The sequence below is a fragment of the Larus michahellis genome, chromosome 10, assembly GCF_964199755.1.
Source record: "Larus michahellis chromosome 10, bLarMic1.1, whole genome shotgun sequence".
Taxonomy (NCBI): Eukaryota; Metazoa; Chordata; class Aves; order Charadriiformes; family Laridae; genus Larus; species Larus michahellis.
In genome coordinates, this window is record NC_133905.1 from 21,679,995 (window position 1) to 21,696,415 (window position 16,421).

At 42.7% G+C, this 16,421-nt stretch overlaps 1 protein-coding gene across 4 annotated transcripts in view; it reads right to left on the minus strand.

Moving 5' to 3' along the window:
* Positions 1-16,421, minus strand: part of VGLL4 (vestigial like family member 4) — a 108,092-nt gene that overhangs the window by 38,716 nt on the left and 52,955 nt on the right. The window contains exon 1 of one of the 4 annotated variants that reach the window (XM_074602552.1): positions 9,494-10,151. The exons of 2 other annotated variants lie outside the window; for them this stretch is intronic. In XM_074602552.1, the coding sequence (XP_074458653.1) occupies positions 9,494-9,575 (82 nt within the window). In that variant the 5' untranslated portion in view covers positions 9,576-10,151. Of the gene's footprint in view, positions 1-5,786; positions 5,811-9,493; positions 10,152-16,421 lie in introns of those variants that run through there. One more of the 4 variants, XM_074602555.1, reaches the window with a different exon arrangement.

A 16,421-nucleotide genomic window follows, 5' to 3' on the forward strand; every position in this document is an offset into this window, starting at 1 on the left:
TTGACTGCTGCTGAGCCGCGCATTGCATGACCACAGTTGGACTGCGATTCAATTGAAGTTTCTTATCCCAACTCATCTTCTGAAGAGAATATAAAATTAACTGCCGGCAGCAGTGGTCACACTCCTTTTATGCAACTCAACAGGCCCCAAATATAAAAGAGCAGACCTGCAGAGGTCCTGTGGCTCAAATAGGGGAACTTAAAATTCTTCCATCCCACTAGCCTTTGCAAGAGCTTATTCTTTGGATCAGCTAAAAAGACTCAACTACTTCCCCTGAAACCGATTTAATCGTCTCAGTTTAGAAGGGGTCCACTATAGATGAGCCACGGTCACAAGAGACTTCAGTCCAAAAGCTCCTGTTCCCTCCATGACTGCTGAGCAGAAGGCAAGCATCTAGTCCCTATATCATCAGTCCAGGTTTCAAAGATCAGAGTTTTTATCTGTTTAGCTGATTAATTACAATTTTTATTTGCACATCTCAAAACAAACAGGTAAAAGCACTTTTTGTTCACTAACAGATCACAGTAAGGTTTAGCAGCTACGGCAAGATACTACAATCAAGGCACTCTGAATGCTGCTGTCAGCTTTATCCCTGACTTACATGAATTTAAGCAATTACAGCTCTCTCTTTTCTCTTCTGTAAATAAGGATAATGTTCACTATTTAATTCATAGGGGTAGCTGAAGGTTGAATAAACTAGGCTTCTGTGAGAGGACTACGATTCTGCAGAGAGGATTAAAAACAGATATATACAAATATGTTACAATGGGTATTAAAATGTTTGTTATCATACTTGCTTCTAAATGGACTCATTGAGAAACACTTGAAAGCAAACAGGGTAGTGTTCAATTTACTGTACTACAAAGAAAAACTCCGTACATCCACAGATTAGCTGTTAAGGCGAGCATAGTGTACCTCAAAGCAGTTAGAGTCTCAGAAATCAGGACTTTTAAGGATTTCTAAAGGAAGAGAACGTAATTCTTTTTTGCTGATGAGCCAAGTTAGATACGTTGATTATGTAACATTGATAAGAAGCTTTTTCTAAGAGACAGAAACTAGTCAAGAATCTGTAAACATCATTGCTAATGCTGGAATTCCTATTTTTGCCACCTTTGGTAAATAGCTCAGTATGATGCCTACAGCAAGACAAGAGCAAAGTGTTCACCCCTTTAACTGTAGCCACTGGTTTTCGAGCATTCAGCAGGAAAAGTGTGCATGTCAGCATTCTCCCAGCTGGCTCGAGGAGATTTAATTTACGCCAACCACAGAGCGACTGCGATAGCTCTCCGAGATGCCACAGCATGAAAACTGAAGGGTGGGGGTTAAACAAGCAGCAATGCACACCAGATGTCTGAGGAGGACATCTAAAAGATCCGGAGCACAAGGAAGCATATTAAAAAAAAATCCCCTTCAATGCCATAAATATTTATACTAAATCCAAGAAAGTAGCTGAGTTCAAACTTGTCCTGTATGAATCACACAGCACTTCCCTCACCCCATCTTCATTTAATGTGTTCTGTATAAAACCACCACAAAGGAGGTGCTGCAGTTATGTCAACTTTTTTTTCTATATGCTACGAGTACTTTTTGTAGAACCCTTGCTTTAGAACAGATTATTTTCCAGAGAATATAAACAGAAAAACTAAACAGTCTTATTTTACTTGGCTAGCTCTTGTGTGGCATGTACTGGTCTTCCTAGATAATTTAGATTCATAGAAGTAGTTTCCTTTTGACTGGACAACTTTGATTTTCTTCATACGGCCATTTATTTATAATTAACAATGTATCACAGAGAAAACAATTCAAATTTAGTAAATCTGGAGCCAAGAAACAGTAACTTTCTGAAAGGTTCCGCTCTGAAAGTGCCAAAACCTGCTAATTTTACAAGTATCTAAATTTACTTTCAGAAGTGAGACATACTAAACATTAACAATTAAATAACAAAGCTGGAAGTCACAATACTATCTCTAAAGTGCAACCAGAGTGCACTAATGCCCTTGGTCGAACAAGGAAATACTCACTCTCCAAAAGACAACAGCTATTCCAAAAGATCCACTCAGCAGCTTTGGTTTTCACTCTTGTTACACAAAGGACTGCCGGGCTGGGCACTTGGTAGATGGTAACTACAAAGGCTATTGCCAATCTGCTGTTCTCCGATTTTTGGTTAAAATAAAACATAACAAATATTTCAATGTTGGCTTATATTTGCATACAGCAGTGCCATGCCTACCCTGGCAGAAAAGATCTCATCTACTAAATCTTACTTCTAACTATAACCCATGTTTAAAGGCAAAAAGCCTATTTCTGCATGCTGAGGAATAAATATTAAGTCTTGCAAACTGAGTGGTTTCCATGCCTGCCCTGTCAAATGGGTTTCCAGGAAAAACTACTGCTTTTTAAACACAACTGGTTCCAAACTTTTCCTGGGAGAGCAAATATATTTCCTGGAACCTGCTAGCAACGTTTGGAAGAACGGGAGGAAAGTTATACACAACGCTTGATTCTCACAGTTGACAAGGAACACTCCAAAATGATGAGGAGTGAAAAAGAACATGTCTTAAATTAATCAAAGATAGACTCTTGTAACAATGTGTATTATGAAAAGGCAGGAGCCACATTTTTTGTGAAGGAACTAAGCTGGCACCTACCTGATGAAGGCATACTTGCTTTCCTCCTCCTATGCCACAAAAGTAACATTCCACTTTATCCCAAATATTATCTACCTCCATCCAGGTACACCATGTTCTGGATGATCATCTCCTCCAAAGACAAAATGAGGCACAAAGCGTCACATAACACTTTTGGAGGGAGAAGCTGGACTGCACCATGCACTAAGTGCAAGAACTTTAACAAGTTCTTGTTTTTAACACTAGCAACAACAAAGTTAAAAAGCAAAGAAAAGAGATAAGTGTTACTTTAAAAGAATCTGATACCAAACAGTGCGATGAAACTTAGGTAAAGGAAACATTCTAAACTCTGTTTCACACTTTTGTCCCCCACATTCGTATTATTTTTTTTTCAGGACTTGCATTCCTATTAAGATGAGGTATCTAAAGATGAAGACTCGCCACCTCACTGAAGTTTCTGGATGACTTTTTTCTTTGGTTAGAACCAACGCTGTGGTGGTCCCAGGAACATCCTTACTTCAGCTTCGCTAAGGCTATACAAGAAAAAGCTGTATGGAGCTCTTTCCTAAAAACTAAAATGCTCCAAGCTTGCCTTACCTTAGAATCAGTGCCAACCTACTACTGATGTTAAGACTCTTCCAACTCCATCCATCAGTAACACGAGGTTTACAAGTTGACAGAGAACCCTAATTAAGAGCTCAACTGCCTGTTCGAAATTGCCCTTGTGCTGGATGGTCTATGGCCTCTCTTTCTGTCCCACCAAGACTCCCAAGATACCTGCCAGGACACACCAAGCTACGTGCACCATTACATCAACTGGTAGGGACAGCACGAGTACGTCCGCTCGTTCTTCGAAGAAGCTGTTAGATGAAGGACCAGGGGAAATCCACCTCCAGGGAATTAAAACTGTGCATCACAGCACTCATGATGCGTATGTCCTGGCATAGAGCTTGTACAACAACATCTAGCAGTACCGTACCACACAGCCAGTTATCTTCCAAAGCGCGCGGCTTCTACTGAAAGGGAGAGGAAACAATGACCCTCTGTGTCCAGCAATCCTTCCATGCTGATCTGTAAAGTAATTTTCAGGGAGATGACACAGACTGCACGAGGAAGAAAAATTCGTCTGGCTTTAAGAAAGAAATTAAACCCAAAAACGCTCCTGATTCCTTAACACTGAAAAAGTATAATACCATTTTTGTAAACACTCCTCCAGAAACTTGTATTCATCACTACCTCATACTATTATCAGTGAAAAATTACAGGCTCTGTCCTGCTGGATTATTGTTAGTGTAAACAACTTTGCTAAATTGCTTGGCACACTATCTGCATGCAGCATGTTAAAACTCTACAGTCTGTTCAGCCAAATTCACATATAAAGGCCCATCTGTATTAATCCTCAAGAAGAAATTAATAGACAACTATTTTCATGCAAAGTAGATATTTAAAAAAAAAAAAGCAAAACCAATACATATGGATGAACTTTTTCATTCATAATTTTAGACGCCACACAATGAAGACTGTTGTTTAAGCTTTATTTTTTCTCTAACAGTTCTCCCTACAATACAGGGCATTGTTCAAACTCTGGAGCAATTTAAGCTTTTTCAATGTCTCCTAAAATCCCTGGATTTATATCCAAAGAGACCTGGCACTGTAACAAATTTGACTTGTGAGTAACAAGTTACAGCCTTTAAGCAAATTGCTCATTAACACAGGATTCAACTTACTGCTACAAACCTCACTACCTTTCATCTCAAGAAAAACGTGCTGCCTATCTTATCTATTGAAAGTTGTGGGATAACCCACTATTATATTTGGGTTTTTAATTTCCTTTTTGAGTTCTCAGTACAAACGCCGAACTAGCATCAAGGTCGAGGAGAAAACAGAACTCCGGGGGAAAAAAAAAAATGCTTAAATGTGACCTGAATCTATCTTGCCTTTGATGAATGAGGAAAATAAACTGAATTTTGATGTCAGTACTGAAAAGGATATTCCCAACTTCATGCTCAGGAGGAAATGAGTAAGAAAAGCCCAACTGTGAAGTCAGAGCTCTTTGTTTTTTCTTGAAGATAAAAGACATTGAAAAAGCAAAACCCACAGAATGTTCTATAAATGGGGAACATTCTGTAGGTGCATCTTAATTTACACAACTCTGAACAGAAATTTTACACTGCGTTACAAATAAGAACACTTAATTCACCATGACGGAGATTTTTATACCATTTATTATTCCACTAATTCTTAGTAGAGGAATAGTGTTAAAGTCATTTTATATATTTAGGAACTAAAACAAACTTTGGAGTTAATAGGAGAAACTGATGTTACAAACCCAGAGTAAAATGCAAGGTCAGCAAAGAAAACTAATGGAAACCATTCTTTAGACCTTCAGAAAACACGTTACATTTCATTAAAAAGCAAATGAAGTTAGCAGAATCTGTTTCAAACTCCTCGTTTGATATCAAACATCTAACCTGGCCTTTTTGGGAAGAGATACATCCATTCAAAACGCCTTGCAGTGCCCTAAGAAGATGTATAGCTACGCAAGCTCAGGGCTGCAGCCAACGAATGCTTCATTGTTAGAGGAACTCCACGAAATAATTATGTAATCTGCCTAACTAATGTAAGCTGTCCTGAAACCAAAAAGGGGTGTTTTTCTATAAATCTGGATCCAATTTTCTTCATTAAAAAAAATCCAGCCTTCTGGACTGTCCAGAGAACTCTATAACTATTTTGAGTGCTCCAACTCTCCTAACATGCCTGGGGGATTTCTCAGCATCTTATTGCATTTCTTTATACCTTTCCCAGCATAGCAGTTCAAGCCTCGAGAATGCAGCAATAATAACCCAAAGCATTCGAGAACGGGAGAGGGAGGAAGGAAGGCAGAAATCTGCCTTCCAACACACACAGCCATCTGTACACCCCCTCGGATAAACAACAAAATGAAACAAATCTTCTAGTTAGAGACTGCACCTTCTCATACATATTCCAGTGGAAACGAGGAGCCAAAACTTGCCCGGCTGCCCCTGCACTAGTCAAAGAGCAGGATCACCTGTGATTTGTTTCACTCTGCCATTACCTCACACACAAGGCTCTCAGAGAAGGAATATTCAGCTGAAGTTAAGTGAGTTTCCACTGCAAAACAAGATACAGATGTTCTACCTCTGAATCCAGGCCCGGATCAAGTGCTTGTCATTCGATAGGAAGCACTGGGAGCGCCGGACTGGTGCAGAACGGTTCTGCTTCATGGCCTTTGCACCTCAGCGAGGACAACGGTCTCCCAAGAGTTCTCTGATGTCTCTGAGCTCATTAGGAAGAAAACAATGATAAGAAAGCACTACCCATTAAACTGGACACTGCTGATCACTGGCAGCAAAGGCTTCGTAGGAGGATATCAGACATATTCATGCTAAAAATCAGCATTCAGATGCTGAGTCAACAATTCTCTATTTCTTCTTTTCTTATTGCACCAAATATATTACAATAAATCGCTTGAAATGGTTGATCATTGCTAATACAACTGTCACTTTCCCATTGGCAAAGGCTAAACATTCTCATTTGAATGACTTAAAAAGTTTCTTTCACCGGAGAGGGAGACAAAACTCAAATGTTCTTTTTTATGCAGCTTGTTAAAAAACCCACCATGTTGTTAAAAGTAAGATTTTCCTCCAAACACATCAATCAGAGTTGAGATTATCATGGGGCATCACGAGGAGCTCAAAGCTAGTAATAATATTAAGAAAACACTCAAAAGGACACAAGTTATCAGTATAAAACAAACCAACCCAAGGAAAGGAAATAGCTTTATTCTGTGGTTCAAAGTTATGGACCACCTTTCAAAAACCTTCTCACCTCATCACTGCTTATAATCCTTTTGCCAGCTGTGGCTGTCTTAATTATATGAGTGTGCAGAACGTTTTATCATATTACAGAATCACATCAGTGTTGAGGCTAGAAGGCACCTCTGGGGAGCACCTTGTCCAAACCTCCTCCTCAAAACCAGGCTCAACAAGGGCAGGTTGCTCAGGGCCACGTCCAGTCAGGTTTTGAGTATTCTCCCACAGATGGAGACTCCACAACCTCGCTGGGCAACCTGTGCCAGTGTCAGACTACCCTCACAGAAAAAAAAAAAAAAAAAAAAAAATTTCTTATGTTTGCCAAAACGATCACCTTCAGTTAAGGTTCCATACTACAAAGCAGTCAGCTAAATCTGCAACACACCACTACTTCTTACAGGTTAGTGGGGGTACTTCTAGATCTCCCATTTTCCCCCCAACCTCAACAAAGGGACACTTGTCTGTCCATAGAGCAGATCCCATATCTATCAGCTGCCATTCTGCTTTCTTCCCCAGACCTCCACTGAGTAAGCCAAAATCATAAATGTGTGTTATGAACTAAACAGCACTGTCCATAAATGTTCCCATTCTCACTGGAGCATGATCATGAACGAGGAGCCAAATGAGATTAAGACTGCACCTACCAGTCAAGGAAGACTAACCAAGCACTGGCATTAACTCGGTAGCCTGAAGCTTGCAGATAACAAATTGCTGTCTCTAACTCTTGCTGGGCAAGAAAAAGCAGGACTGGTCTTGGGACGCGAATTATATTCTTCTACTCCATGTTGAACTAAAGGGCTGCCAAATGCACGCGATGGAAGAACTTTCCCATTTCTTAGGTCCCAATACATCTCTTATCTATAAGCTGCAGTTACAAACCAAAGATTGTTCCAGCGGCTTGTGCCAGAGGGTGAAGGATTAAAACCACTAGTAAGCCCCTTAAAATGATAATGACGCATTTCACCAGCATTCCAATTATCTCAATAAGAAAGAGCAAGTGTTTCAAGAGAGGTTCTAAAGGAATCAGGAACCCATCTCATTTATTTCCTGTGGCATATAGGCCCATAATTCTTTCCTCTGAAATTACAAACCTACTTTCACATTATACAATGTATTTGTATCTTATCCTACATCTGCAAAAGTACTTTTCAGGAAGGCATCTATTTATAAGTAGTTCAAGTATGACCTCCAATAAATCCTAATTAATTGAGTTTGAAAGGGCACTTTGTTGTCGACATAGTTCCTACCACAGCAGTATCTTTGAAAAGACAGGATCCATCACTGCTGACACAACTCACTTCTAAAAGAAATACCATGGCAGAGGCATGGAAGCTCTGCAGGCATCTCTGAAACACCCTTCGAGTTCACTGCAGATGTTGCCAGTGTTTATACTTTTTAAACCACTGGGATATAAACACCTCGCTATAAACACCACTAGAGTTTTGCTTTTCTTTTCTTCGTTTTGTGTGTGTTTATTTTAGTGTTAAAAACGTTAACTTCCATAATAAGGGACACAGCAACAGATGTTTAAACTAAACAAAGACTGCTAGAGAGTGTATTCTTAAGCTGTTCTTTTGCTTTTGAACTACTAAAGCTAAGATCTGGTTCAATAACAATTACTGGAGAAGAGGGCGGGGAAAAAAGGGGCTGGAAAGACTCTGCCATAAGTATAATTACAGTGAATTGAACTAATGAGCCAAAACTACAGTTTTTCTGCCTTAGTCAACAAAACACTCAGGAACATGTACCACGTAAGTAGAATTTTATGTAAAATTTCATGGTCTTCATCAGAAGTTGTCACATACTTCCAAATAAAGCACTCTGGTTATTGCAGAGGGCAATGAAAAAGTTAAAGGATCCTGCAAGTTAGGTTTCCTTTTTTTTTTTTTTTTAACTAGTTTTCTTGCTGTAACGAAGAAAGCATGGGATAAGAAAGAGCTTGAAAATTCAACTCTATTGAATTCCAGCTCTATATTATTCAGGACTGATGGGCAAGCTCGATGTTCTGTAAAAGAGCTTTATTCAAGCAAATATATACATATTTGTGCAGGAAAGAAAAAGCAAAGAAGAAAAAAAAAAGAAACAGATATTAACTGTTCTACAGGAAGCCCCTCCACTTCCTGAAGGGAGGAAATGTGGCCATGCTGACTTAACGATAGAAAAGATGGGATTTTTCCAAAGCGACGTTCAGGTCCCTGCCTTCTGGCCTGGTCTTTTTCTGAGGAGCATGAACTGATAGCTCCTAGTCCCTGATTGTTCCTTCCCTGACAACTGCAGCACTTCATTTTCCAAACGAACATGGAAAATGTTCCTGCTGAATCAGAAGAAAGATTTCTGCAATGCTTGTGTGTGGCTACAGCAAAAACAGTTCTACTGCCAAGCTGAATTAGCTCAGTGGTGCCTTTCTTCCCAGGCAAAGCCAAGCCATAACCACTTCTTCAAACTGCACGTAGATAAACCCCCACCACATGAAGGCACTGATTTTACCCTGGTACTTCGGGCAACTTCCCAACTGCTAAGGCTCCCAGGACGAGAGGCCAAACGCCAGCCTACGTGAGCCGCAGTACAACGCCGAGCCCAGCAAGGGGGAAAAGCCCTTTTCCACCGCGGGAGGCTGCGCGGAACTGGGGGGCCCGGCCCCGCCAGCGGCAGCATCCCCCATGCCGGGCCCGCGGGGGCTGCGCGGCCGCCGAGCGCGGCGGTGCCCGGCGGGAGCTCGCCCGCCCATCGCCCGGACCGCGGCTCCGGCAGCTGCGGAAACCATGAGCAGGAACTCCGCCTGCTGCCAAAGCAGCACGGCCCTTCCATCTAGCCAGCGGTAACCCAAGTCAACGCTAAAAACGCCCTTTGTAAAAGAAAGAACATAAAGATTAAATGAAGAGAACTCCTTCCTTTAAACAACGCCTTAACAATACAGCCTGCGAGGCACCTCACAACCAAGAGTACAGATTTCCGTCCACGAGGAAAAATTCAAGCCCACAAACAGCAGCAAACGCACCCGACAAAAGAGGCGTTGTGAAATGAAGCCATTACCTTCATAGCACAGAATGCCGATATTGTTGTTCATCTTGTCCAAGTATTGGTAGTTCAACAGGTCCATCTTCATAAATAGCATTTATCGGGCTAGCAAAGAAGACCAGCTCGTTTGCTTTCGCCCAGGTTGCGGGAGGAGGAGGAGGAGGAGGAGGAGGAAGAAGAGGAGGAGGCCGGGGAAACGGTGCCGAGCACGCTCCCGGCTTCCCAAACTTCACCAGCCCCAGGCCCAGCCTTCGGCCGATCAAAACAAAGTGTGTTAAAGGAAAGTTGGAGGGATTCAAACACACGCGCTCTCCCTTCCCAACTTCGGAAAACTCAAGTTTACCGTGTCCTTACAACACAAAGACGACCGTCTCCATACAAAGACGACCGTCTAAAAACTTTTCAAGCCTTTCCAGTGAGCAGAAGGACAGCCGAAGGGCGGCGGGGCAGCGGCCGGGCAGCTCGGCGGGACAAAGGCGGGCGGGCGGCGGCGGTGCCCGGACATGCGGGCGATGCTCGGGGTGGTTCCGATGTCACCCGGCTTCCTCCCGGGGCAGCGGGGGGGGGGCCTGGCCGCGCTCCGGCAATCCCCGAGCTCCGCAAATGTCAGGGATGTTTTCTGCACAAGATCAGCCCCTAAATGCACCCAGGGTTTGAAAGAGAGAGGCGGCGGCCGAGGGGCTGTGCCGAGGGGGATGTGCAGGGGGGCCGGGCCAGAGCCGCTCCCCACGGGGCGGGGGGAGGAGGAGGAGGGCGGGGGGGGAAGGAAGGGGAGGAGGAGGAGGAGAGGGAGGAGGGAAGCAGGGGCAGCCCGGGAAGCAGAGGGGCCTCCTCTGGACACGGGGCAGGAGCCGAGCGAGAGCGACTTTTTGGTCGGGCTCCTGAGCAGCAGAACTGAGCTTTTAAATCCATCTGTTTAAAATTAATTCTTTCTCTTAAACGTTTACTTAATTTCCTAGCGTGGCCTCAGACATATCCCAACGCTGTTGCAGTGAAAAGTAATGTGGTTTTACAGTAACGGGACAGAACAGCAGCTCTGGCATGATACTGGCAACTAAAATTAAAGAAAAGAGTGCACCCATAAGCATATAGACTGGTACCGCCTACTCGCACACGCACGGCTGCGATGCGATCAGTTTCATCATGTACAAATACATCACGTTTGACTTTTTTTAAAGGGCTATCAGCAGTTAAACATTCTGTGTTCTGCATTTCTAACAGCTGCTGAAGCTGCAGCTCAGATGACACAAATGGTGGAGATTTTTACAGCAGTCGCTCCCATCTGAGGATGTGGTCTGCCCTTCTACAGGCCGAACCCTGATCACAAAGACTCTGGCTGCTTATCCAGATGTGTGTGACTCATCGTAAGAGGGCAGAACATCTGTATGGGCGTAAGCATGTGCTAACCTAATGGGCATCAGTCTGCATTTCCTGCAGGCTGATCAGCACCCGAAGTCTGATCTGACAGAAAGAGAGAAACAAATTCTGGGGAGGTTTGGTTTTACACAACTGATCTTCCCTGTGCCTCCCTCCACCCTCTTTGGCTTGGCACATAACTCATCCCTGCCTTCCTGGGATGGAGAACTGTATCTGTACACACAAGAGCACGCAGTCAGTAAGAGCCAGAAACAAACTTTCATTTCCACTCTTGAGTTTTTCTCCCCTCTGTTAGAGACGGGGAAGATGTTACATTACAGAGGCAACTCCTGGAGTGACGTTTTGTCAAGGTGTTTTGAAAAGTATTGCTTGAATGTTCCAGATATTTCAGTGAGACTAGGTAATTCAGGTGAAGTTACTACTGATCATGGAATCATTAAAGTTGGAAGAGACCCTTAAGATCATCAAGTCCAACCGTTAACCCAGCACTGCCAAGTCCGCCGCTACCCCATGTCCCTCAGCACCACGTCTACGCGTCTTTTAAATCCCTCCAGGGATGATGACTCCACCACTTCCCTGGGCAGCCTGTTCCAAAGCTTGACAAACCCTTTCAGTGAAGAAATTTTTCCAAATATCCATCTTAAATTTCCCCTGGCACAACTTGAGCCCGTTTCCTTGTCCTGCCGCCTGTTCCTTGTGAGAAGAGCCCAACCCCCCCGGGCTACCCCCTCCTTTCAGGGGGTTGTAGAGAGCAAGAAGGTCTCCCCTCGGCCTCCTTTTCTCCAGGCTGAACACCCCCAGCTCCCTCAGCCGCTCCTCACAGGACTTGTGCTCCAGACCCCTCACCAGCTCCGTTGCCCTTCTCTGGACACGCTCCAGCACCTCAATGTTTGTCTTGTGGTGAGGGGCCCAAAATTGGACGCAGCGCTCGAGGTGGGCCCTCACCAGTGCCCAGCACAGGGGGACCATCACTGCCCTGGTCCTCCTGTCCGCACTGTTCCTGACACAGGCCAGGATGCTGTTGGCCTTCTTGGCCACCTGGGCACACTGCTGGCTCATATTCAGCTAGGATAACTAGGAATACGAAATTTACCTCCAAGGAAGATTCCCTAGAACCCAAATAAGGTTTCTCCTGACTTCAGATACAAAAAGTAGTCCTGTGCGTGATCTACCTAAATGCTTCAATTGAAGAACGTCCACTAACAGCGCCGAATCCAATGCCAAGGGAAACAAGCTCGTGTCGAAAGGAATTCTGCATTGCTGGGGAGATGAAGGTCAAGAAGCATTTATTCAATATTTATATGCAAAAAGGGCACTCTCCTAATTGGAAGTGCTATTAATCTTAAAGACTTCAACGTGGTGTAAAAATTTACAGGTATTTAACGCTGAGGTAACAGTACATTTCTTGGATGGTACCTAATAAAAAGGTTGCAGTTGTTTTTTTGCCTCACAGCATTTGTTACCCCAGAAGTTGCAACCACGCACCTCCAGATCAAAGCAGTGCACGGTATTTTCTAGAAAGAGAATTTTTTTTAAGAAACAGAAGAATATTATGATATTTCAGCAGGGGAACTAGAGGTTTTACGTAGCAGATCATGTTGTGCATGCTCAAATTCAAAGATACCCTATACCAATGCTTCAGATCAAACCAGCCATTTAATAAAGGCATCAAGAGAATTCTTAATCCTTTAAGATATAAACTGTGATAAAAATCCATACCTACAACATAAACAGAAGAGAGGCATGTTTCTTCAGCGTGAAACGTAACTTTCTCATGTACATATGGCAAAGCTTCTGGGTTAAACATTTCTGATATGTGCAGTTTTTAATATAGAGAGTATGCCTGAATTTACATCAATACAACATGTTTTATGGATGCTTGGGAAGGATAAGAAGAGATAAGTATTTCATTTTTCCAATTTAAAATACTGAATTTTTTTGTGGGAAGTACAGGTGATAAGGAAGAAAAGAAAGCAATGTTGCAAACTTCTTCAGAGCAGTGGTCTACAAGAGAGGGGTAGCACATAATGGTTAGCTACACAGCGCACTGCAGTTCAAAGTCCAATATCAGTTCCCCGCTGTATTCAAAGATACACGTTTCCTCAAGTTGTTTGCCAAAGCAAGGTTGGGTATTGTCTATAAATCACTGACTGCTCAGTATTGCTGTCCAGACACTAATAAAGAAGTTAAGTCTTCTTTATTAGCTCAGTAGTCACCGGTCTACAGGTTTTTAGACAGTAATGATTTCTTTATTATGTGAACGGCTTTCAGCAGCACAGCATACACTGTGATTAGCACTTGTGGAATGTTGCATAACGAACAACTTAGATGCCTCACATTAAATAATACTTAAACTGGTACCAAACACTGGGAGCTTTATGAATTTCTAAATTAAAATATCTATGCCGGAAGTAAGGTAATGCCTAGAGATGTATCTCAAGCATTCTAAAACCAAAATCCATTCATAGGAAACCTTTCTTTGAAAGAAAACTCAACAGCTCATGTCCAGCAGACATTAACCTTAAATACTGACAGGGTGACTGTGAAGTACTCTGCTCTTGACAGCAAAGAATTCCCAGCTGTTTGATTCCAACCGCTGTTCATCAAACACTTCACCAGTCTGAGATACCTTCCACCGAACCGAAATCAATAATCGATGCTTCAGCGGGCTGGATGCAACATACCCAGAAAAGCAAGCTATTAACACCACCCCAGGACCTTTTTAGTTCATTCTGTTCATTCCACATATCGATAGCTGCAAACACAATTGTGTGCTGTAGTATCCCTGCTTCACATTAGCTAGAGTACTTCCTACAGGACTGCACACACTTTTCTTCTGTAAGGCAGATAAATAAATACCCGTGTCTCTATATAAAATGTTTAAAACGCTGGAACTTTTAACACAACAGCATCCCCTAGAGGTAACTGAAAATCCACGTGTTTTTCTGAATCGCCCTGGTCTTTACATCAAAATACATTAGATTTGATGCTAATTAGCCCCCATAGCAGATGAGAGAGTTCAGCCTCTTAGTAATCTTCTAATTCGCTTTAATAGGGAAAGCAAATTCAGACTTCACATAAGAATGTCTTATCACAGAAGTATTCTCACGCAAGGGGGAAGAAAAAAAAAAAAAGCTGTTCTAACAAGTAGGTAAATCATTGTTGTGAAAACCAGGCGGCTAAATATGTGTTCTGACAGCTAGTCCCTGGCATCAGGGTGGAGTCTGACAAAATTTCTGTGCTGCTCTTCTACAATTCTCACAGGAAGAAAATATCAAAACCCTCTCTCTTGAAGAATATGGTGGTACGCTCAGAAAAGCGGCATGAAGCAACTGGTGCAGTGGGATCAACCATCTACACTCCATGTGTTTCCTCTGAGCTGGCTTATGTCTGGCCAGACCGACAGATGTCCCCGGGCAGCTGGAGCCCACAGGGGACACTCTCGCTGCACTTCTTCCAGCTGCTTTTCGCCTGAGCAGAGCCTGCCTGATGGCTGCGCCTGCTCTGCGACGCGGAGCAAAGAAGGGCAGGTCGGGAGATGCACTCTGAAAGCCAACTAAAGCACTGATGTGGGTGTACCAACGGCCGATGAGCAGGACAGAGCATTTTTCAGATCTAAAAAAAAGCTTGAGAAACTTACCTTTTCAAAGAGTTACAGTGCATGTTCTGGATGCAGTACATCATTCTGTCAATGGTTCCTAAACAGTGATAAAACTTTTCCACTATAAAAATATATAGACCTGACTTGAGCAATAACAGGACCTAACATAAAAACAAATCCTTACAAATGTGTATTATTTGTTAACCTTAATTTTTGTAGGAAAAAATACCAATACCTTAATATATCAAGTCCATAGTATCAGATTTAACAGTAAGACTTTATATGGTTCTTACAGCACCTAAACATATATTGAGCTGCTTTAGCACAAACATTTTTAAGCAAGCTACAACGGATCCCTCCTTTCTGCTGTCCTCAGCCCTGCCAGGCCTCTGCCCCTGCCACGTCCTCTGCGCCGCTCTCCTCACCCTCTTCTCTCCCATCCTCGCCGCTGCCTCTGCGCCTGAGAAAATGGGTCTGGTGCAGTTTTACAGGAGCTCGGTCCGCACTCCAGGACATACAACACCTGCCAGTGGGAAAATGCGCAACACTGGCCAGGAGCCAACACCGTAGAAGAACAACGCGCAAGCCATTCACTTGGACACAACTCAAGCATCGCCCTTGATGATCATCAGCAAAGAGGAACCATTTCTACAGTGACCAATTTTGCAACCGAGGGAAAAAAATACAGTCTTTATAGCGGTGAGACACACCCTGACGTAAAACACCATACGGTATTGCTTGGTGTAATTCCATTTTTGAAGGGACAAAAATTTCTGTTGCAGCTCAGGCGCTGAAAAATGAGCAAGTTTTAGTTAACAGCTGCTAGGTGGCGATGTGCCTGAAGGAAAAATACTGCTTTTCCTTTGACACAAAGAGTTGCTGCGCTTATCACCTCAATTTTTATTATTTCAGTTAGAATACACTTCACAGAAAAAAGATTAAACCAAAATTCTCATTTAAGTGAGATGGGGTGTTAGCTTTTAAAGACATTCAGATATGATTAGGAAATACAGTTAAAATGCATTAAGCGTGCAGGAAGTTCAAAGAGGCATGATAAGGAAAGTGACATTTAAAGTTTCTTGCGAACAGCTGTGCCTCTGAGATCCACACAGAATAACACACAACTAAAGCCTTTGCTCCGCGAGTCAGACACCACAAAACGCACCAACTTTATACACTTTTTACGAAACATTAAGTAACGATGATTACACCAGTGAACAGAAGATATCAAAATACGCATTCTTCCAGATCACTTTTTTTTTTAAAGGCACATTGCAAATAGGCTTTAATCATACCAAACTACTTTCTTCCTGTCACAGCCTTAAAAAAAAAACTAAATAAAAAGAACATCTCTGAACTAAAGCTAGTGCGTGCCTTCTTGTTTTACCTGTCCTTAATTACCTAAAGGTTTCAACAATATGCCAGACATTACAGAACACAAAAGATGGTTTTGTTCTTATCAGTGGAGTCCCTTAAGATTGAAATATTAGACTTACACCCAATGCTAAGTTGTAGCTAAACAATTTGTATATTCTCTTTCATTCTTGTCATACCCTAACTTACGCAATCCTGCTTAAAAACCAAACATAGTAATACCTCGTAAGGAAATCTGTCTATGCGTGTGCGTGTGTACTTAACTGCATCCGCATTCAGAAACTGCTGGGTGAAGCCGGCTGTTCCCTGAAGGACCAAGCCAGCAGGCATCCTGGGCTCGGCTCCCTGCCGGCCTAATAAGAACAGAACTGCCAGGAAAACAACAAAAAAAAATCATGATGCCCAAGAGTATCTAGAGTTGCAAGCTCTTCTAGGACCTGGGAATGGATGGTGATGGCTTGTCTGGACTGGGAGCTGGACTGTGTGGTTTTTAATTTTTATTTTTTTTTTTAAATGCAGTTCTTATTCTGTATTACTCACTTCTTTGAGGATACAGAGAGATTTTACAAAGCTTATCACTGTGACTGTAAA